This window comes from Cyprinus carpio, chromosome A24 (genome assembly GCF_018340385.1).
Source record: "Cyprinus carpio isolate SPL01 chromosome A24, ASM1834038v1, whole genome shotgun sequence".
NCBI classification, from domain to species: domain Eukaryota; kingdom Metazoa; phylum Chordata; class Actinopteri; order Cypriniformes; family Cyprinidae; genus Cyprinus; species Cyprinus carpio.
In genome coordinates this window covers 10,569,882-10,591,816 of record NC_056595.1, presented here as the reverse complement: position 1 = coordinate 10,591,816, position 21,935 = coordinate 10,569,882, and the positions used below count along the sequence as shown (strand labels likewise).

General features: G+C 35.0%; 1 protein-coding gene across 2 annotated transcripts; it reads right to left on the bottom strand.

The window, feature by feature from the left end:
- Nucleotides 1–53: 53 nt before the first annotated feature.
- On the bottom strand, nucleotides 54–21,540 carry LOC109082331 (VPS41 subunit of HOPS complex). 2 transcript variants are annotated; one of them, XM_042714170.1, is made up of 29 exons: nucleotides 21,334–21,540; nucleotides 20,745–20,783; nucleotides 16,503–16,610; nucleotides 13,288–13,365; nucleotides 13,099–13,173; nucleotides 10,630–10,692; nucleotides 10,102–10,167; nucleotides 6,666–6,785; nucleotides 6,431–6,577; nucleotides 6,252–6,318; nucleotides 5,990–6,087; nucleotides 5,208–5,337; nucleotides 4,965–5,080; nucleotides 4,807–4,863; nucleotides 4,643–4,704; nucleotides 4,457–4,538; nucleotides 3,800–3,892; nucleotides 3,504–3,631; nucleotides 3,258–3,402; nucleotides 3,009–3,050; nucleotides 2,870–2,920; nucleotides 2,631–2,768; nucleotides 1,818–1,872; nucleotides 1,508–1,648; nucleotides 1,277–1,413; nucleotides 1,059–1,158; nucleotides 900–944; nucleotides 571–650; nucleotides 54–288 (listed from the first exon to the last, which is right to left on the bottom strand). In XM_042714170.1, exons 1-29 carry the CDS (start codon nucleotides 21,352–21,354, stop codon nucleotides 208–210), a joined length of 2,565 nt encoding a protein of 854 aa, XP_042570104.1. In that variant the 5' UTR covers nucleotides 21,355–21,540; the 3' UTR covers nucleotides 54–207. The 2 variants fall into 2 exon arrangements, with proteins under 2 accessions (XP_042570104.1, XP_042570105.1); XM_042714171.1 differs by having other exon boundaries at nucleotides 900–941.
- Between the last annotated feature and the right edge of the window lie 395 nt (nucleotides 21,541–21,935).

Here is a 21,935-nt window from a genome sequence, read left to right as displayed (position 1 = left end):
TGTGATTATGCACTATTGTACATGTTTTGTTTGGAAGATTGGGGGCAACAAACTTCAACAGATTACAGGAGTGCTTTATTTGGTGCGTTTATGAAACAAAATCTAGCAATCACAAGCTTGCATTAATAAATACTGTTAGTAAAGGGAAGATTATTTCATTTGTAACAGGTTCTAATTGTATAACTGTTATTCTACATGTAGAAATGATTATTTCTTCATCTCCAGTATGCCACTGCCCGGTCCTCTCCGCTTTGCACTGCAGATGTTACAATACTGGATTCCTGGAACCTGTCAGAGGACATAAAATGCAAAACTTTCATAGTGCAAAAGCAAAGTAAACATTACTCCTTTTCTAAGATAAAGGGTCAAAGTTTGAATGCAGCAGGCTGGTTCAAATGTGAAGTGTGTCATTTCTGCATCTCTAGCATCAATAAATGCCATTGGTTGAGTCATTATTACTGGTCAGAATGCTAGCAACATGTTTGGACAGTGCAACTTGTCATACAAAATGTCTTTTAGTTGTTTCTGCATAAAAAGCAGTTATATATATAAAGACTACAGAAGACTTACGTTCCCAGGGGACGGTAGACACTCCTTGTGGAACATGTGTCTGCAGTGAAACACCACCACACCGAATGCCTGAGCCGTGTCTGAGTGGGAATTAAGTGAAAAATTACAAATTCAATTTTTTTTTTTAACTTGTATATTGTACACATTATCAACATTTACACACACACACACACACACACAACTTGCATTATTTTCAAGAAATAAAAGTTTTATAAATTTTTTCTAAATTGTATTTTATATTTGATTTCTTCTATATTTCTCCATATATTTTAAGTGTGGGTGTGAGTTCATGTATAAAAACTGACACATTAAAGGCAACTAAGGTGTACCTGATGGTAGAATGGGAGTGTGGCAGGATTCACAGATGTTTTCTTCTATGAGAAATGAAAGCGAGATCATTTTTGTAGCATTTCTAGTGAGCAAAATAGCTGCTGATTTGCCCTGATATTTACTTGAGTAATTTTGTCCAAAACAAAACATTTGTTTACCATCCACCCGCACTCCTCTCTTCTGCGTCCTGTGCATCCTCTGTAGAAGAGACAGTGAATCTGCAACCAGGATCTTCTTACAGCCCTCTCTCAGTAAGATCTACAGGACAAACATCAAGACATTCTGAACACAGAATGATGTATCCTTCCAAGCATCTATGCCTCTCATCAGTACTCTAGCCAGAATGAAACGTTGGTTTAACCGGCAGTGATCACACCTGAAGATTGTAGTCCTGTAGGATCTTAACCAGCGAGTCTCTGAGGTTAGGAATCTCCATTCCTTCTTTAATGCGGTGAATGAGCAGGATGGGGTCCACATGGGTTCCGATGTTATTCAAGAGGCCTGTGATGAACGCTAGAGTGAAGAAAACAAACAAGAAATATTATTAATATTCTAAGTTATACGTTTTTTTTAGTAGAAAGAGCAGCTGTAGAGTCAGGCCTCATACGTGGTTTGTCTATAGAGTAAGAGATGAGATCCTCCCAGAGTTCTCTGTCATCCTGCTCTTTAGCAAACTCGATGGCTTTGTCCACATCCGCCAGCTCCTCCATGATCATCTGCAGGGCACGTCTGCAGTTTCCCATACGACCTGATGGAAAAAAAAAAGCATACATCAGAAGCACTACAGGCTACAGCCAGTTGAACATTTTACACACAGTGACCTCTCCTCTGATGCACTGGATCAATAACTGTGAAGAACTAGAACATGCATACAATGTCTATGACGGAAATGCACAGATTAATGATTCAGGACTCACTGAGCAGGAAGACCGTCTCTTCTACAAAGTGCCTCTGCTGACAGATTTCCAGAGCCTGAAAGACACACAGCAATTGTTTAAAAACTGTAAAGTCTTCACCTAAACAAATTTATTTGGGGAAACAGCAATGATCCTCATCTTTTGCTCATCAATTTACTGATCCCAAACTTGATTGGTAGTATTTTGTTTTGATAAACTTTTATACAATATTATAAAATATATAATCGATAAAAATCATCACCTCTTCATTGTTGAATTAAATGATTGTATGTATTGAATGCATTGTATTTCATTTTATTTAAATGGTTTTGAAACAAATCTCTTATGTTCACTAAGGCCGCATTTATCTGATCAAAATACAGTGAAAACTGTGATATTGTGAAACATTATCACAATTTAGAATAACTGTTTTCTAATTTATTATATTTTATTTTGTAATTTATTTTATTGATGTGATGGTGAAATTTAATTTTATTTTCTTTAGTCTTGTCTTTGTGGTGTTCCTTCAGAAATCACTCTAATATGCTGCTTTGCTGCTCAACATTTCTTATTATATTCTTAATGTTGATAAAAGTTGTTGCTTTAATATTATTGTGAAAACTACATTTTTTTCAGGATTATGTGATGATAGAGAACAACATTTATTTAATGTAACATTAGAAATGTCTGTCCTGTCACTTTAATTAATTTACTGCCTTAATTTCTTAAAAACATCTTACTGACCCCAAACATTTGAAATGGTAATGTATGATTAAGTCAAAGTAAAGAACTTGCCCAATTAATGCATTATTTCCTGTTTAATGTGACACTAACCTTCTCTAGTGGGCAGTGCATGCTCTCTCTGAGGAAGGGTAGGAGGTTGGGTCGGTCAAACTCAGCATACAAACTGATCTGCCTCTCATGGTACTTCTGCCCCTTATGGTGGTCCCGCTTAAACAGCTTATGCAAATACTGAGGAGAAACAGGTAAAAAGAAGCTAAGCATTCAATGTTGACTACAGCTGGATCCCTCAGACACATCTGCATGATTCAAACCGCCCGTATTCAACACACCACATGTAACAGCTCAGGTCTGTCTTTTAATTCCTCCACCACTTTGTCCATCTAAAGGGGAAAGAAACACACATGTTCATCTGTACAGACAGTTTGGGAGGGTTTAATCAGAAGACTGAGGCCACTGCACTGAACTCACTGATATTTTATCTTCATTATCCAGCAGCATGTCAACAGCTTTCTGAAAAAAAAAAAAGAGAGAACAAAGAGGCGGACATATCCTTCAGACACATTTCTGACTATAAATCACATTCTTCCAAAGTCAGCTATAATATATCTCATCAGCAAAAGAATCCATAACTTCCTGTACCTATGCACTTGACAGGTTTCTTGCATTACATTCTAAAACAGAGGTCCTCAATAAGACCAAAGGAAAAAGATGTTTCACCTCTTTGTCGAAATCCATGAGCAGGACAATCTTATCTTTGATGGAGGAGAACAGGTTGTGTTTGTGAATGAGCTGGTAAACATCTTTGTGTCTGAGTTTCAGGTAGATCTCCAGAGCGCGATCATAACGCTGATCATACGTGTAGCTGCATACACACATATAAGAGCAGTCTAACTTTCTGCAGAGCTGCTTATAAAATGATGTTACAAGCTTTCGTTTAATGATGAACTGGCAGCATTCACTCACAGTTCGGCCAGTGTGGTGAGGAGCATGCTGTTGGTAGGGTCCTTCTTCAGGTGTTCATTCACTGCCTGAACTATAGCCATGTTGTTATACAGCTCTCCCGGCCACTCACGAATCAGTGTGGCAAAACCCTGTGTGAGAAACAACAAAAGGAATGCACTTCTTCCATAAAAGTTGTTGTTGTGATGCATTCACAATTTGAAACCTTAATGTTACGGTCTATCTAACAGGCTACCATCTAGGTCATGCAATTGAAAGAAAAAAAAATATATAAATAATGTTTAAAGGAAAACACATACCTCATAGTCAGTCTTGAGGAACTCATGAAGTATCATCTCATAAATTGCTGGTCGAAGACGAAGGTCTCCTCTTGGTAAGTACTGACTGATGGCCTGAGAGGAAGATGAATGGAGTGGGTAGTTACCAAATAGCATTTGAACAATGCTAAAATGAAAGATTTTAGGTTAAACTTATCATTTTCATACACTATAATTTCTAAAAAAAAAAAAAAAAAAAAAAAAAAATATATATATATATATATATATATATATATATATATATATATATATATATATATATATATATAAAAATGTAACTAATTTCTGACAACTTTGTCAAAAAGTAATAATTAATAATGTTTATTTTTTTTGTAATAATGTAATAGTGTGGTGTTATTATGATTACATTACAACATAATCATAACAAAGATCACACTAATATTTGTTAAAAAACAACATTATATTAATTGTTCAGAACAGCAGGAGAAGTTATAATAATATATATTGTATACATTATACTTAAAAAAAACTGACTATTATTATTAATAACAATTATTCTGAATAATAATAAGTATCCTCATTAATATTATAATACTATTTAGTATACAAGTCCTGCAGGGTGGCAAATAATGATTATTTGAAAAAAAATAATAATAATAATAAATTCTGCAGACTCACTTTCAACTGTCCAATTGTTTTGAATCTGTACACTTCATTCTCCCAGAGATCCATGTTTTTTCCGAGCACTTTTTGACACTTTCTGTCAATAATGAATACACAGAGAGAAATGGGGTGTTTATCAAGGCTTTTATTCATATTTAAATGGTTAGCACATTAATAAATCAGAGAGTTGATGTCCTGTACCTGGCAGCTGCATCATAATCTCCCCTCTCCACCAAATGATTGATGTACGCCATTCCAATTTTCTATTCACAGAGCACAGACAGGAAGCACCCACACTGTGATTCCAAGTTATTATAATAACTAAGACTAGCTTTCTCCAAATGACATCATTCATTTGTTTTCACCTGTACATCATGCCGTTTAATGTTTTTGAAGCTGATCTCTGCAGCCATCAGTGCTTCCTGTGCAAAACATCCAAATCAAAACAGAAATCATTAAGCAAAACTCAAATTTTTAAATGTTATGATGATATAAATGCATCCTTAGACAACTGGACACGTACCTCATATTTCTTCTTCTCCAGAAGCCAGTCAATGTGGTCGTCCTGGTCTCTTTCTTTAGCCACTACAATGTCTTTAGGGCTGATGATGTAGAATAGAGACTCTCCCTCAGAGTGTTCTGGAATCACAAAAAAGAGTTAAAATAATGATTATATAATCAAATTGGGAATTTTACTGATTAGACTATAGGTTTTGGGTGATTATTCTGGTATTCTAGTTGTTCATTCATCCTGTTGTCATCATACCGAGTCTGTAGTCCCTGCACTGGTTCTCCTGGAAGTTGCGTACAGTGAGAGCGTCTGATGAGATCTCCTCACAGCCCTCAGCTAACGGCTGGATGATGTCTAAACGAGGCCGTGTTCTGAACTCCTCCTCCTGTGACAAACAGAGTTATATTTATTATTACATTTTACGCTCACAGTAATACAAAACGGAAGGTTTCTAAGAAGATCTAAAGCAGCGGTTCTCAACATTGTTGTCTCTGAGGCTCCTTATTGCCATATTTTTGGTACTTCTGCTGCAGTGACAAAGCTGCTTTTTTCAACCTTTTTTATTTACAGAAACTAGCAGCGGCAATACATTAAAATAATCCAACTGTTTATAAATCATAAAAAAAAATCTAATCCAATACTTATAGATTTATGTGACTTTTATAGTAATTTTGATAAAAAAATATATATTTTGTACTCATAAATGGTAATTTCTATCCAATAATATCGTTTTGAGCTTGACAAAACTTTCTAGATTTATTTGTTATAATGGTGTGTGTGTGTGTGTATATATATATATATATATATATATATATATATATATATAAAAATCATATTTATTATAGAAGATTTTCAGAACTTTCATTTTCTGTCATATATACAGGTTTTCAAAGACCATAAGAATCCTGGTTCTTAAATAAACTGCCAGTTGTAATGAAATGAATGAACTTGCTTTGTCTCATTTGAAATAACTTGCAGACCCCTTGGACATTCATGAGGCCCCTGATCTGAGCTCTGGTGAGAGTGGGTAATATTACCATGTGCTCAGAGTTCTCCTTGACATAGTACAGAGTGACCAGCTGATCTGCCAAAGGCGCCAATCCACTAATGAAGAACTCTGTCTCAAATGCTGACACTGAAAGAAATAAGAGAAACAATCCAGAAAAAGTCAAAGTGATGCTATTGTACAACCTAAGAGTTAATAAAAGATAAAAGTTTGAATTTTTGGATGAACTGTCTATTTAAATGTAATTATGTTACATGTTCTCATTATGTGTGTGACTGTAACTGCTTCAATACCAATCTCAACGTAGCGACTGGGTAGATCTCTAATTTCTGTTGGGTCACGCTCTTTAACAACACATATCTGAGAAAAACAAATGAAACAAACAACGTTATTCAAATAAAAAGAAACAAATTTAGAAATGAGCTTTCTTAGTTATTAAAACACTTGAGCTGCAGTTGTTCTGAACACACACCTTCACAGAAGAGCCCCAGCCGATGATCAGCGTGGTGTTGTTTTTCCAGCACAGACTGCAGGGGTACATATCCGGCCTAAGACTGGTGTTGTCCCGCAACACGTTAGTGATGCGCTGTTTACTGCCGATGTCGTAAATTTTTACACCCTAAAACACATCCATTACATTTTAGATAAAATCACGATTAGTAAGGCATCTTAATTAACATCTCAAATGTGTGTAAATCTGATTGTACCAAATTGTTTGCCCAGGCAATGAGATTGGCTCTCCATTTCACATTGGTGATGTTTCCCTCTCCTTCATGCAGAACAGATGTCTTCCAACGGTTCAGCCAGTTCCTCTCATAAAGTAAAAGCTACAGGACATATTTCGTTCATTTAAAGTTAGTAAGCAATTGCTGATAGAAATTCACCAACACAAAACAAAATAAGCCACAGGTTTTGCACTACAACACCAGAGGGCAGCAGAACATAGAGCACAAATAGCTACTAAACAACAGAGTCAAAGTCAGTGACTACATGTCTTTTATTTCTGACGTGAGACCATTTTTATTTTATTTTGATTATTTTATGTCTCTAAAAAAATCACAGCTATATTTATTTGGTGAGTAGTACAGTAAAAGCATTAAAAGTATGACCATTTAAAAATGTTAATGTATATTAAACATCCATTATATATTATTGCTATGATGATAAAGCTGAAGATGTAGTCTACATGATCCCTAGAAATTATTCTAATTTGCTGATCTGGTGCTCAAGAAACGTTTCGAATTATTATTAGTGTTGAAAATATTTGTATGGAAACCATTATATACTTTTTTCATGATTCTTTGATAAACAGAAATTTCAAAAGAGTTTATTTGAAATAGTTTTTTTTTTTTTCGTAACATTATAAATATGTTTACTGTCACTTTTGATGAATTGAATGCATCTTTGCTAATATTGCAGTAAGTATTGGATTGGATAAGTGTATTAGATCAGACCAGATTCATGGGCAATGTCATGGTGTTTAGGTCATGTTCAGGAGGAAATTCAATAAAAATCAATTCACAAGCATTATCAAAATCCATTTTAGGAAAAGGGAACATTCGGTTCAACCTTTAGATAATGGGACATTCATAAAGTCTCTTAGGTATGCAGTACAACAAAATCGAACTTCAGAAAGAATAAAAGCACATGGGAGAAAAAGAAACTGACACTCTCATGAACTGACCAGAGAAGAGACGCAAACATCAGATTTTCTATGAAAGGGTATTTAATGTTTTGGTTTACTCTGATAATTCAGATATTATTTGCTGAAAAACTACATTTTCTGAGAGGTTTGTGTGATAATAATCAAGTGCAGAAAGCAGCAACACACTTGATGGCTAACCTTGAATCCAAAGTGTCAAAAATGCCACACACAATCAGCACACAGCCAACCTGACCTGAATGCAGAGAAAGTGACTGAAAGGAAAGACGGTTCAATGTCGCTTCAGTTCTACACTTTTGGCTATGTTAACAGATCACAGCGCAGCAATAGGAGATGACACTCCAAGAGCCGAGCAGATGGAATTGAATTGCCTTTGACAAGATGCGTCTTCAGTGGAAGCTGTATTGATTTTCATGGCAGGGCTGCATTATGGGGACCTTAAGCTAGGCAGAGTGAAGGAAACAAGCAGAAGCGGGAGGAAAATATAGAGGACTTGTCCACTGTGGCACACAATGGACGCCGTTAATTGCTTCTGATAAGCACAATGCAATAACAGTGTGAAGCCATTTTATGAGAATCAATCGTGGCACAGAGGATAAAAATCTATGATTTACAGAAATTGAGAAGACTCTACATGAGTGGTTCAAGATTCATACATCTCAACAAAATCTCTAACAGTCCACTTTACAAAGAACCAGAGGCATTTATTCAAATCCACTTCACAATTGAAGATTTTTCCAACCACAAGATGTCTGATCAGTACATGCGAACAGATCAACTTCTTCCAAGTGCTTTTTATGACAGACACAAACCCTGTTTTCATTTCTACAGATGTACGGAGTCTGGAATGTATCGGACTATGGCATCTTTGGTTGGTAGCATTGTGTCCTTTGAAAAATGAGCGTATTTGTTTAGTCCATAAGCCAAAGAGTGTTCTACATGCTGCAAACACTATATGGCACTCTATGTAATGACAGTTATTTATTGCACAAGAAGAGACAACATCTCTCTAGTGAACAACACTTTGGAGAAAATGGACCACTCTCTCTCTCTCCCTGATTTTCACCCCAGTCTAAGGCCAAGACGGAAAGAGCGTTTCATGCCAAACAGCTTCAGTTTGAGTAACCACTATACACGGCACTCAACATGACAAAAAATGATTCCATTCTAATAATTTAGCTTAACCCTCAGAGTTGAAACATCACAAAATAAATGTTTAGACTAGGTATGAATGTGGCTTTTGTTTTTATTTTTATGGCATTCAGACTACATTAACAGAGACACTTGCTTTCAAAATTCAGTGGTTGATGAATGCGTTTTTTTTTTTCGTATATTTTTGCAAGAAGCCTGCAACCAATCTTGACTACCGTCAAAAGTTTAAGGTTGTTATGATGGCAAAGCTGGATTTTCAGCAGCCATTACACTGTCTTGACACGTGATGAGAAATCATTATAATATGCCGATTTGGTGTTCAAGAAAAAAATTTTGATTTGAAAAACAGTGTTCAGGAATTTCAAGTCTAATTAGTATTAATGTTGATTTGAAAACAGCTGTGCTGCTTTACATTTTTGTAGAAACCATCATGTATTTTTTTAATGTTTTTTTGATATTTGGAATGTTTTTGTATATTTAGTGCTTACTTGCTGAATAAAGTATTTGTGTCTTTATAAAAAAAATTACTGACCCTGAACTTTTGAATTGTAGTGTAGTTACATACTGATTCAAATCTAAAATGACATGCATATATTCTTCAAGCAAAATGGCTGATTTCTATAAATTGGAAAAGTATATGTGCACCAAATATAGGGTGTTGGTTGAGAGAAATGGTAACAAATATGTCAGTGGAAAAGATGACTTATATATTAAGAGATAAATATACAATTAAAAAAAAATTGGGGGGGGGGACCTTTCAAATTGTTTTTAAAATGTGGATGTATGAATGTAAAATACTGACAAGCCTTTTATTTTTTATTTGTTTATTTATTATTTTTTTTACGTTACATGTAAATTTATATGTATGTGTGTGTAATTAAAATTAAATAAAAATATGGCGCATTGAGTCACTACCAAACAAATGTGCACTTGTTTCCTTTTGTAATTATGTGATGCATTGAGTCATTACAAGACAAATTTTCACAATTTTTACTAAAAAATAGCTAATTAGAATTTGAAGGGTGTCATTTGTTGAATAGTGTTGGTGGGTTTTAGGGTTGAAAGGCACCCAATCGCTACTCAAAACTAGCCCAATCCTGGTTAAAATTCACATTCCAGGGGCTAAATCTCACATTATTGGGGGTTGCTTCCAAAACTAGCCCAATCGCATTTCAAGGGGGTCCCCTGTTAAAGTATCCCGAATGCACGGGAAAATTGGACAATGAACGAACTGGGATCTGGAAATAACATACATAAGTTTTGAAACAGCGCTTTGTTTTGTAACAGTGTTTTTTTTGATTCTCAGTTTGTTGTTAAACTGGACTTACCTTATTTCCTCCAGTCACAAACTGTTTATTGTTGGATTTGCTGAACTGAGGGTGTAGCGCCACGACCTGGAATTGATCAAGAGATTTCAGTTCAGTTTACGGCAACATCTGAGTTAATATCAATGTCCACTCCAGTACTTCTGAAGCCATATAGTGCCTCAGAGGGGGTTAAGACTACATCCAGTCTGAAAACATGCTCAAATAGTCCTTTTTAACCCAGGAAAAGTTAAAGGATTGATCCTCACAAACCAATACACAAAAATATCGATATAAGAAGATGACAGCGCCGGCTCTCTTTAATGTGTGCCATAGGTTACATCACTCATGCTCCACAAACAGGCGGCTCATGCATGATATGAAATGCCCTAGAGAAATCAATTAAGACTTGTAGCAGGCTGAAATTACATTGTTTTTCGAGAATTATCCATGTTTGCTATGACGGGAAATCGAAATCAAAGGGCTATTTCCCATCAGGCAGCAAAAACATTGCCAGGGGACCGACGACTTGCATTAACAGCAATAAGTTACCTTGATGGGACAGTCAAAGTTTTCGTGGAAGCCCTCCCTGGTGTACAGGCCGAACACTTGCACCTGGAAAAGATGAGAGAGAGAGAAATGGAGAAAGAGAGACAGAGATGTCTTTTTAAGGTAAAATCACTGTGGTCCAGAGATGCGTTCTGTGATAACAGTTGACTTGGGCAAAGCATCAGACCATATCCAGTGGGCTAGTTAACCATCTGCCAGACTCCCAATTAGTGCAAAGGTCAACTCTTTCTGCCCTTGCATGCCTTTATTTATGACTTAATCACTAGCGGTGCTGCAGTCCCCGACGGCTACAAACAAGCGTTAACAAAACATTTCACCTACACCTGTCTGTATAAAACAAGAGGAAACTAAAATGAGTGCGAGGTCTCAAAAAAAGTATTGAAAAGTGAAGCATCCTCTTGCATTTAAGATGATGGTGGGGAAAAGAATCTACTGACTTCAAGTTGTTCATTTCTTTCTGGTCAGGCAACAAACTTTGCTATTCTGAAAATCATGTATTTTAAAGTGCAGGTTTCTACTTCTTGGAAAAACCTAAAAAAGACTCTTCCTCTTAAGAAATGTGTCATATTTTGCATAACATCAATAGCAAAGTGGCTGGTAAGTGCAGAACAGCAAACAAAGGTCTCTATATTAATAATTTAATAGTTTAATAGTTTGATGCTTAATAATTAACAATAGTTTAATAATTTCATAGTTTAACATATGAAAAAGTTTGCTATTATTAATTGTGAATTGCCAAGATCACCACAGAACAATTCAACATTTATGTCATTAAAATAAATAAATAAATAAAAGTAAACTCAAGTATACTTTTCTAGTTAAACAGTTTGGACAGTCTATGAGCAAATTATATGAATTATTTATTAATTATTGTTTATTAATTATGTATTTATCAGTAGTTTTTTTAAGTTGTTTTTTGAAGTTAACTACTCCTAGATATTGCATGGGTTTCCATTCATTTATTCGCTGAAGACATCATGAAACGTATTTTACTTTGGAACATACCAACTTCAAATTGTTCATGTTTTCTTTTCCATTCCTAACTAGTATGAAAATCAGAATTTTCAACACGCAGTTTCTACTCATTTGAAAAAACCTAATAATGAAAAAAATCTTCCATGTCACATTTTGCCAAACAATGGTAGCAAAGCAGTCTGTAAGCTGGGATTCACAGTGCAGAGGAGTGAACAATGGCCTCCATATCGATTTTAATTGGTGTAGGTGCGACAAGATCTCGCCTCTGCCATAGGAACAGGGACAAACGTGGTCTATCATGCCACAGATCAGCCTGAGAAAGCCACACAAGGTGCTGATGATTAGCCTCCGTGTACTGATAACAACCAGCTCATGATCAATGAGCAGATAGATGGAAAGGAGCGATAGAAATCACAGAAGTATCGAGGAGGAGAGGAGTTCTTTTTTTAAACACATTTTAAAATGGACCAAATGCACACATGCTGTTTCTGTGGGTGTCAGAGTTGATGGAGTCGGTATTGAGTGGGAAGACAGGCACTACATCATGTCTTGCAAACAGAGAAAGATATGAAAACTCAAGTAAACAACTCCTTAGACTCTCGTGGGGAAATTCACTAAGAATGAACTGTGCAATGCTGATGGCATTGTTTATTTGCGCAAGCTTTGGATTTAGCACCCAACTCACGAAATATACCTGCAAATCTGGTAAGGGCATAAACAAACTCAAAAGAATTAGCGCTGAATGTGTTTTGCATAATGCAAATCCCCATTTTGCAGGTCAGTTATGAGTGCTGGGTTATGGAAGATGCAGCAGACTACCATAATCTTACATACTTTGCTGGAAGTGTACAAAATCACTCCACCACTGTGATACAGACACTTAAATATGTTATTAAAATGCCAATAAATCACTAGTCTTTTTATGTATGCCTCTTATTATCATTTTAATTACGCCTTTTATAATTTTCATGGATTTATCAATTTATTTAATTGTTTATTAATTTTCTAATTGTTTATTATTATTATTGTTATTATTATTTATTTTTATTTATTTTATGACTACTATTTTTAATAATTTTAATGTAAGTCACTTTGAATTACAATTCTATATTAAATATAAAATATATAACTAAAAATATAAATAAACTTGCCTTGCCTAGTGAATAGTTACAGTACATGCATGTCTGGATATATGTGCATTTATTATTGTTTTATCCATCATAGATAGAATAGAATAGAACATATACACAAAGATTGTTTGTTCTGGAGCAACATTCCTACTGACCAATCACTGCACTTGGATTTTAGGAGAAGGGACAGGAAAAAGGCCTGTAAGTAATGATTGATAAGTCAATGCCCTTTGATTTTAGGAATAAATTGAGGGTTTGGGGTTTAAACTAGAGATGGGGCTGTGATTGGTTGATCGTAAAAGGTTAATAAATTAAGTTAAAGAACAATGGAAGCTGAAGTTCTCACCTTTCCATCTTCAGAACAGATGCCAACATGATCACCGCTCTCATCCAAACTGATCTGGTTTATTTTCACTAGACTCTATAAGAATAGATAGAACATAGAAAAGAAAAGACAAAAGAGTAAAAATAATCAGACATAACATAGCTAAAACATGGACAGATAACAATTACACAAAGATAATTTCAGACTTGCAATTTCAAACTTCTGTGTAACATTTCCTTGGATATCCAGAAGGTAAACCTTCCCAAAGTGTGTCCCAAGAGCCAGGAACTGAAAGCAGAATGAGACACAAACATGTTAGATACACAAGTCAAAAGCACGGGACATCCTGCACTTATACAGAGTTAAAAGCTGTGGAGGCGGTATTAAAAATGAGTTTTACCAGGCATGGCTGTGAGGCCTCAGTGTTTGTGCGTGTATGTGAGAGTGTGTGTTTGTGTGTGTGGTTTCGTCTTGACCCTTCGAGGGCAAAAAGTGTGAAATTGCTGGAGGACAGGAAAGCCTATTTATCAGAGCGGCCCAGTGTGAAATAGTGTTTTTTTCCCCGACATATCAAAACGCTTCAACATAATATATGCGCCACAGGTCACACATCTCTGCCCTCCACACCAACACTCTGCCTGTCAGGCTAATGCAATTACATTTCAGAGTTTAACGTATATAAACGTTCAGTATTATCTGACGTGAATTGCCAATACCAACCAATTCAAAATTTATGTCATTAAAAAAACTAAATTAATTAGATAAACTAAACTTGTGTTAACTTTTCTAGTTTTACAGTTTGAAAGTTCTAGGAGTATATTATAAATTATATTACAGATATACAGCTCACACACCAAACTTTTTTGAAGGCTGCTTACTCCTAAATAGTGCATGCAATTCCATTTATTCGCAGGCAACATCATAAAACGTCGGTTGAGACCTATTAATCTTCCTATTAATTTGTTAACTGAAACAAGACGTTCAAACAATTAAATAACTGTAATTATATGCAAAAGTAATTAATAGGATAGTGCAAAGAGTTCTATGTACAACAGGTGGTTGGAGGGGAGGGGCTTATAATGAGGTCTAGGTGATGTCAGCAGAAAAGGAAAGTTGTTTCAGAGTCAGAGCAAGTTAGAGTATTATACTTTCATTAAATATTTAAAGCCATTTTTCCACCTTGGAATAACACAAGCTGATGAATGAGATATTATAATGATATTATGAGAGTGGGAATGTGTTTTAAAAAATATGAAAAATTTTCAGTTGTTTTCAAAAAAGTCACTCAGTTCACAGAATATTACATACATCTTTAATTAGCAGAACATTTCTTACAATTACATGTTTCCATGGTATTTAGCAGATTAACACTATTTCATCTGGATCAGTTGGTGAAACAACTGTCCCAAAGCAAGCCAGGTAATTTTGTCAATTGTATAATTATTATTATTATTATTATTATTATTATTATTATGATTATTATTATTATTATTATTATTATTATTATTTATTTTTTTGTAAATCAATTACCACAGTAATGATAACAGCCAGGGACAATTATAACATTAAGTGAAGATACTAGTATTAATATTAAAAATGTAAATTATAAAAATAATATATTAAATTACTGGACAACATTACAATAATTGATCATAACATTACATACATTATAATAAATATGTATTTCTCGATTGTCTCAAACCCTACACTGATTTTTAGATATAAAACATTAGTACTGATTCATTGCTGTCTGAGTCTGACAGAAAATCAGGCCTACGTTTAAAAGCTGCATATTTTTGTAGGCCTAACTTTGTTAATGTTCACTAATTTGCATTATTGCAGTTAAGTAATTAAGCATTCCAACTAAGAGAAGTAAGTTCTCTTTTTTCTTGTCAATATTATTGTTTGATAATATGATTGTTTCATTTGATTTTGAATTAATTACCAATTTCATAAGGCCCTGGTGAATGGAATCAGTGAATTCCATGTGCTCCCTTTAGTTACATAAATATTGGTCATTAAAGTAGCATAAAGTTGATTTTGGATTTTATTAGCTACAGAAGAGCTTATGTTGTGTATGGGCTTTGCATTGTGTCACTAAGGTTAAACAAATAAAATGAAATCAGGCCACATAAGGTGACATTCAGTTCAGTCCAACCGCCAACCTAAAATTAGTTTGACACCCCTGCAGATTTGGGTCTATCACCCTGTCATCTGAAAACTGAACCCAACTTTACAAAAGCATCCAGACACACTATAAAACACACACACAGAATGAGTCTTGCTCTGAAACTGAGGTTACCCTGCATCTAAACACACACACACACACACCTGCTTACACGTGCACAGACCTTTCCCTGTCGCAGCACACCGAGCCGCCCCATGCTTCACTGCAGTCTATAATGAAATGCTTATATTTACAGGCACAGTCGAGCATGTCCAACAGAACCCCCCGCAATCTCCCCAAATAAAATCAGCCAAAAATAAATAAATAAAAGGTGTGGCCTTACCAGCCTCAGTGGCTCTTAAAGGGATTTATCAAAATCGAATTGCTGAGATGAAATTCGGATTGCTGGCACTTAAAATATGAGGCAACATTAGGCAGGAGGGCCGCTGGTGCGAGCGTGTTCTTGTGTGTCTAGGTGGCGGAATGCACATCGGAGCGCATACATAAAAGACTAAAGGAAGAAACAGAAGCAGGGAACGATAGGGATAGGAGTGAAGGAGTGAAGGGGGGACTCATTGGAAATTCAGCTTTTCAATGTCTTCACTTCTTGCAAGCTTGCCTTTTTTTTGAGAGATGGAAGAAGAGAAAGGGGGGGGGGGTCCCCAGGGAAAAACAGGAAAGGGGGGGGGAGAATAAAAATCAATAGCTGTTAATAAAACATCAGGTGAGGAGACATAACTAGGTATGACTATTCCTCCACAGTGTCTGTGCATGAGTGAACCGGCTGCCATGACGATTAACCAGCCCACGTAGAATGTTCCACCAACAAAAATATCAAGCTCAGGACAAAACGGAAAGAAGACAGGCAAAAAAGACATAGAAATCTAAAGGTAGAGGAAATAAACAGGAAATCAGCAAAAGGCTGGTGGCCTGTGAGCATTTGTGCCTAAGCACTTCTCTAAGAAAAGTACAGTGTGGAGAAGACAAGTCAAAAATATTATATTGAGAACGATGCAAATGTGATAATAATAATAATAATAATCTGCTCCAATAAATCTCTGCATTTAAGAATTTAAAAAATAAATGAAAAAGAACTATAAATTTACAGTTAAGTTTCTAATTAAATCATTTAATTTCTGTGCAATATGAAATACATCCACACACTCAAAAAAAAAAAAAAAAAAAAAAAAAAAAATTTGTAAGCACATCATATCCTGCACTTTGTTTCTTAAAAACAGGCAAAATAGCTTTTAAGCACCTTGTCATGCACTGTCATGCAGCTGGCCGCATCCTTCTGCAAGACCTCGGTCACACCATTGGTCAGCCTCTCGTACTTCAGTTTAGGCTCCTCCTCTGTATCCTCCTCCTGTACAAACAAAACACACCCATTCTTCACTAATGTTAAGTTCAAGAGGCACCAGAGAATACAATTTATTCACACATTCATAATTAGCATTAGTAATATGTGTTAAGTAGTAAGATGATTTTTTTAAATGCAAGAATGCATTAAAAGTTACAGTGAAGACATATTTTTTCCAACAAAAGGTTTCAATTACAGATAAATGCTGTTCTTTCGAAGTTTCTGTTCATCTGTGAATTCTGAATATAATGGTTTCCACAACAGTCTTCAACATTGATAATAATAAGAAATGTTTCCTGAGCAGCAAATAAGCATATTAGAATATTTGTGACACTAAAGACTGGGGCAATGATGCTGAAAACTTTAATAAAATTACATTATAAAACATATTCAAACAGAAAACGGCTATTTTAAATTATAATCATATATACTTTCGTACTCTATTTTAGACCACATAAAAAAACCCACACACATTAAATAATCTTATCAACCCAAAACATTTGAAAGGTAGAAGTGTATTTTGGACTTAACAATTCCAATCACTACAATGGAAATAAGTAGCCAGCATAATTATGAATAAGATAAAATCACAGGCATACTGCCTATGTGTTTCATTTTATCAAAAAAAATTTCTTCACGTCACCAACACCTCCATTGTCCATTTCCTGTTGTGTCCAGATGTGAAATTTCTAATGCCTGAGCATTTGTCATGGTCTACAAAGCCATTACAGACAGGGACGGAAAGACAGAGAGAGGCGGGAAAAAATCCTGACAAACTTTCTACGGTGGGGAGAGGTGGATGATTCTCTCCAGTTTCATATCCAATAATTTCTTCCTCTTGTTAGTGTTTGCCATCGCCACGCCGATGTGGTGGATGAGTGTTGTGCCTCATTCCCTGCCAATCCTAATTGGTGCCCTGGGGAGCAGGGGATGAAGGGAAGTCTGTCTTTAATTGCCCCTTTTCTGGAGTGGTGTGACCATCCACACTCTCCTTTTTCACTCATTCCTCATTCTGTCTCTGTCTTTCTAGTTATAAACTTTGCTGGAATGTTATAGTGAAACATTGGACCTCAAAACCACAGATTAATGTCAAACCCCGCCAGCACACACTGCATGACATCATGTTTAGAGGCTGTGGCATGTTTTCTTTAAGCCGTGAGTGGTGCGTTCTTCTTTCATGAGGAGAGACGGCTTTACGTGGAGTGTCATGAATGCTGTCAAGCTCCAAAAATGTCATACAGTATGAGCTCAGAGGACTCGGAAGGTGTAGTCCATCTGAGAGCACATTTCCACTCAGCCTTCAACACATCCATGGTCACATCAGGAAGTGTTGGGGAGAGATAGATGAGGGGATAGAGACGGTATGGAAGGCTTATTTTCATCATGAAATACGAAGGTTATTGATTTTTTTTTTCTTGAAATTTTCTTAACTTTTTTCAGAATTGCAAGATATAAACTCAGAATTACAAGATATAAGATATTATTGATTTTTTTTTCAGAATTACTTTTTTCAGAATTACAAGATATAAGTTAGGTTGCAATTATGTAAGAATTGTGAGATAAAAAGTTGCAATTACTTTTTTTTTTTTTTGGCAGAAAAAAACTCCACAATTATTTTCTATTTGGAATTTAGACTTTTCTTCTCAGAATTTCAAGTTAATATTTATAAATGTAATATGTTTATGCATCAATTGAGAAAAAAAAAAAAGTAAGAATTGCAAAATATAAACTCAGAATTCTAAGAAAAAAGTCACAAATGTGATACAAAAAAGTCATAATTACCTTTTTTTAATTCTGCAGTGGAAACAAGCTCCTTTATCTCACAATTATTTTCTTGCAATTTCTTTACAATTTCGACTTTCCTTCTTAGAACTGCGGGTTTATATCTCAATTTATATATCAATTAAGAAAAAAATGTTCCAAGAATTGCAAAGAAAAAAGCCACAATTGTGAGCTAAAAAAAAAACAAAACAACTGATAACACTTTACAATAGTTCCATTAGTTAAAGTTAATGTATTAACTAACATGAACAAACAATGAACATTACATTTATTACAGTATTTATTAAGCTTTGTTAATGTTAGTTAATGACAATACAGTCATTCATTGTTAATTCACAGTGCATTAACTGATGTTATCAAGCACTTTTGATTTTAATAATGCATTAGTAAATGATGAAATTAACATTAACTAGGATTAATAAATGCTGTAGAAGTATTGTTCATGAGAACTAAAGTAAAAATTAACTTGCTTCTGCCATGGAATAAAAAAAAAAAGGCTGCAATTCTGAGTTTATATTTCACAGTTCATACTTTTGAAAAGAAAAAGAAAGTGACGTGACATACAGCCAAGTATGGTGACCCATACTCAGAATTCGTGCTCTGCATTTAACCCATCCAAAGTGCACACACACACCGTGAACACACACAATTTATGCTGCAGCGCTGGGGAGCAGTTGGGGGTTCAGTGCCTTGCTCAAGGGCACCTCAGTCGTGGTATTGCCGGCCCGAGACTCAAACCCACAACCTTAGGGTTAGGAGTCAAACTCTCTAACCATTAGGCCACGACTGCCCCAATCAGTCTTTTCCTATCAGAAATGCAAGTTTATATCTCACAATTGAGAATTAGAAAAGTTTTTTCTCAGAATTGTGAGATTATATCTCGAAATTCTATGTCTATATCTCACAATAATTAAAAAAATTAAGAATTGTGAGATATAAAAAGTCACACCATTTTTTTTAAAATTCCATGGCAGAAATAAGCTTCCATAAAACACGGCTCTACAATTATGAACAAAACATTTATGAATGGTTTACAGTGAATACAATCTCCAAGGTGCCTGGGTGCATAGAGAAGACAGGAGATAGCTCCACGGACTGAGATTTCATTTACGAGGCTGTTGTTTCCTTCTTTCAGTTTTCATTTTGAATTGAGGACTAGAAGGTCTACTTGACATTTCATTCACTGTATAACTTAAAGACATTTTCAATTTTCAAAAGTTTCTTCATGAAACAGCACTCGAGAAAATGAACACACTGTAATATGACCTTTTACAGTGGCACTGTACACTGAATATGTTACAGCAAGTTACTGTATACAGTTCTGCTAAACACACTCCTTGCACGACTGCAAGATGATAATTTTAACAAAATGGGATCATATTTTTTATTTAGCACTGTCCTGTGTCACACAAAGATGTTTTCATAAAGTCCACAAGACAAAATAAAAATGAACCGGTTCAAAAGTTGACATACCCTTGAATCTTTATCATGCATATTGTTACCTGGATGATCCATGTTTTTATGTTAGTGATATGAGTGGGTGTAAATTTTCTGACTTAGATGATCAGGGTAAATTGTACTAATTTCTGGGAAACATGTAAATATCTCATGTTTCAAATGGGCAGTGCTAACTAATCATATACATCCCCTGGCTTATAATGCATTGTGTTGCCTTCTTGGTGTTTATTCAGTTATTCAGTCTTGTGTACTATATGTAAACATCCATTATGTGTTATTCAGGACAGTACTATATAAAAAGTAACCTGCAATTTTTATGATTAATATTATTTTGTTAATATTATTAACATCTTGCATATTCTACAAGGGGTATATAAAACTTCTGAGCAGAACTGTATGATATAGGATTCTTACATTAGCATTTGACATAACAAATTGTAACATCCATAACGTCCAAAGCTTTACTGTGAATATGTTTACAGTCTCATTACATATCTGTGCACCCCTGAAAAACATATGGATACTTAAGATACAGTATGTACATAATAACAATAAATGAAACCAAGTGGAATATACAAGGTTTTCTCTACTAACTTTACATATCTTTTTATTTTAACTATAAGAGTAACCACAGACAGCAGTTCAAAAATGTTAGACCAAAAAAAAAGGTGTCAAAATAGTTTTCTAATCATAATTTTGAACAGTATATCTATTGTTTTATCATTCAAAATCAAAGTAAAGTATTTTTAAGTGTTTTGCTCTAAAAGTAAGTTTGAGCAACCCATTCTTTCAAATAAATACCACTTTAAAATTTTGTTACCTAATGCATTTTAAAACTACAACAGATTTTGCTTCAATAACTGTAATCAAATCAGTAAATTGAACAGTTCTTGATTTTACCTCTGACTCATCTGTGGATTCTTCACTTAGTTTTCTTCCCTGGGGGGAAAAATGTTTTAAAAAAGAAAACCAATGAATTAATGCTGGAAAAATTATGAACATGGCATATTATTTCTTAAACACCTTTTAAAAAATATATGCAATGGCAAAGCCAACATTAAACCCAACTTAAAAACGTAATTATCCTAAATTTATAGCTGAGTATTCTTCATTTCGTCAGTAAACTTGCTGTCATCCCTGCTGAATGAACAACCGGTTTAAGGTCTAAGGTAGTCTGGTTTAAGATGGTCTTCCAGCTTGCCCAGTTGACAAGTGTCCAAAAGCAGTTAAGCAGACCATGTATGGGAGAGCGGCTAAAACCAGGAAACGACTTTAAGCTGTATTTTTTAGGTAGTGATATTGGCAAATGTCAAACTATCGAGTTAGTCTGACAGAATTACACGATTTTTAAAATAGTTTCTTTAAAATATAATTTACAGCTGCAACCTCAAATAGCCAACACACATTAAAAATTAAACATGCAGAAACATTACATGTATAATCATAGGCTTATGTCATTTGACAATGTTTTCTTCCTTCAGAACCCTACCTGGTCCTCCACTTCCGCCATGATAGGGGCTCCAGATGTGGGATAATAAGGCAGAAATAGTCCTATTCTACTAATCTATGGTCTATCGGCAACGTTAGTAATATTTATGTACACTTAAATCAGTTATTTAGCCAAATAAACCAGCGCAGCTAGTCATGCGATACTCATTATTATGTGCACGGGTTCACGTGACAAAAACAGGAAGCCTCGCAAGCCTAGAGCATCATGGGAGTTGTAGTTAAAGTGTAAGGGAAAGAATACGTTTGCAACCGACCGTTTCTCCAAATATATGTGATTTTTGTGTTTTAATTCACTTTATTATTATAAACATTATAGTAGCAAACGCATTTTTGCCGACCCTCACATTTTATTAAATCAAATCGTAATTGAGCAACATATTTAAATGTCGTCCAAATATATATTTGTATATACATCAGCTGACCCTAAAGAATCACCATCTGCCTAAATCTTTTTGGTTATTATAATACGTCAGTCAATAAGAGGACGTGTGCTGAGATGTAGTTTGACATTGTTACATTTGTAACAGATGGACCACCTTGGACAGCATCATCTGAGACAGGCTGTCAATGTGTCTCATATGT

What these genes read in the sequence shown, in the direction of transcription:
- LOC109082331 (XM_042714170.1), bottom strand. Translation starts at nt 21,354, where the DNA reads ATGGCGGAAGTGGAGGACCAG. An exon ending in GCATGACAGTGCATGACAAG is followed by an intron (nt 13,366 to 16,502) that starts GTGCTTAAAAGC and finishes TTCTGCTTTCAG; the next exon opens with TTCCTGGCTCTTGGGACACA. An exon ending in TGGAGAAGAAGAAATATGAG is followed by an intron (nt 4,864 to 4,964) that starts GTACGTGTCCAG and finishes TGTTTTGCACAG; the next exon opens with GAAGCACTGATGGCTGCAGA.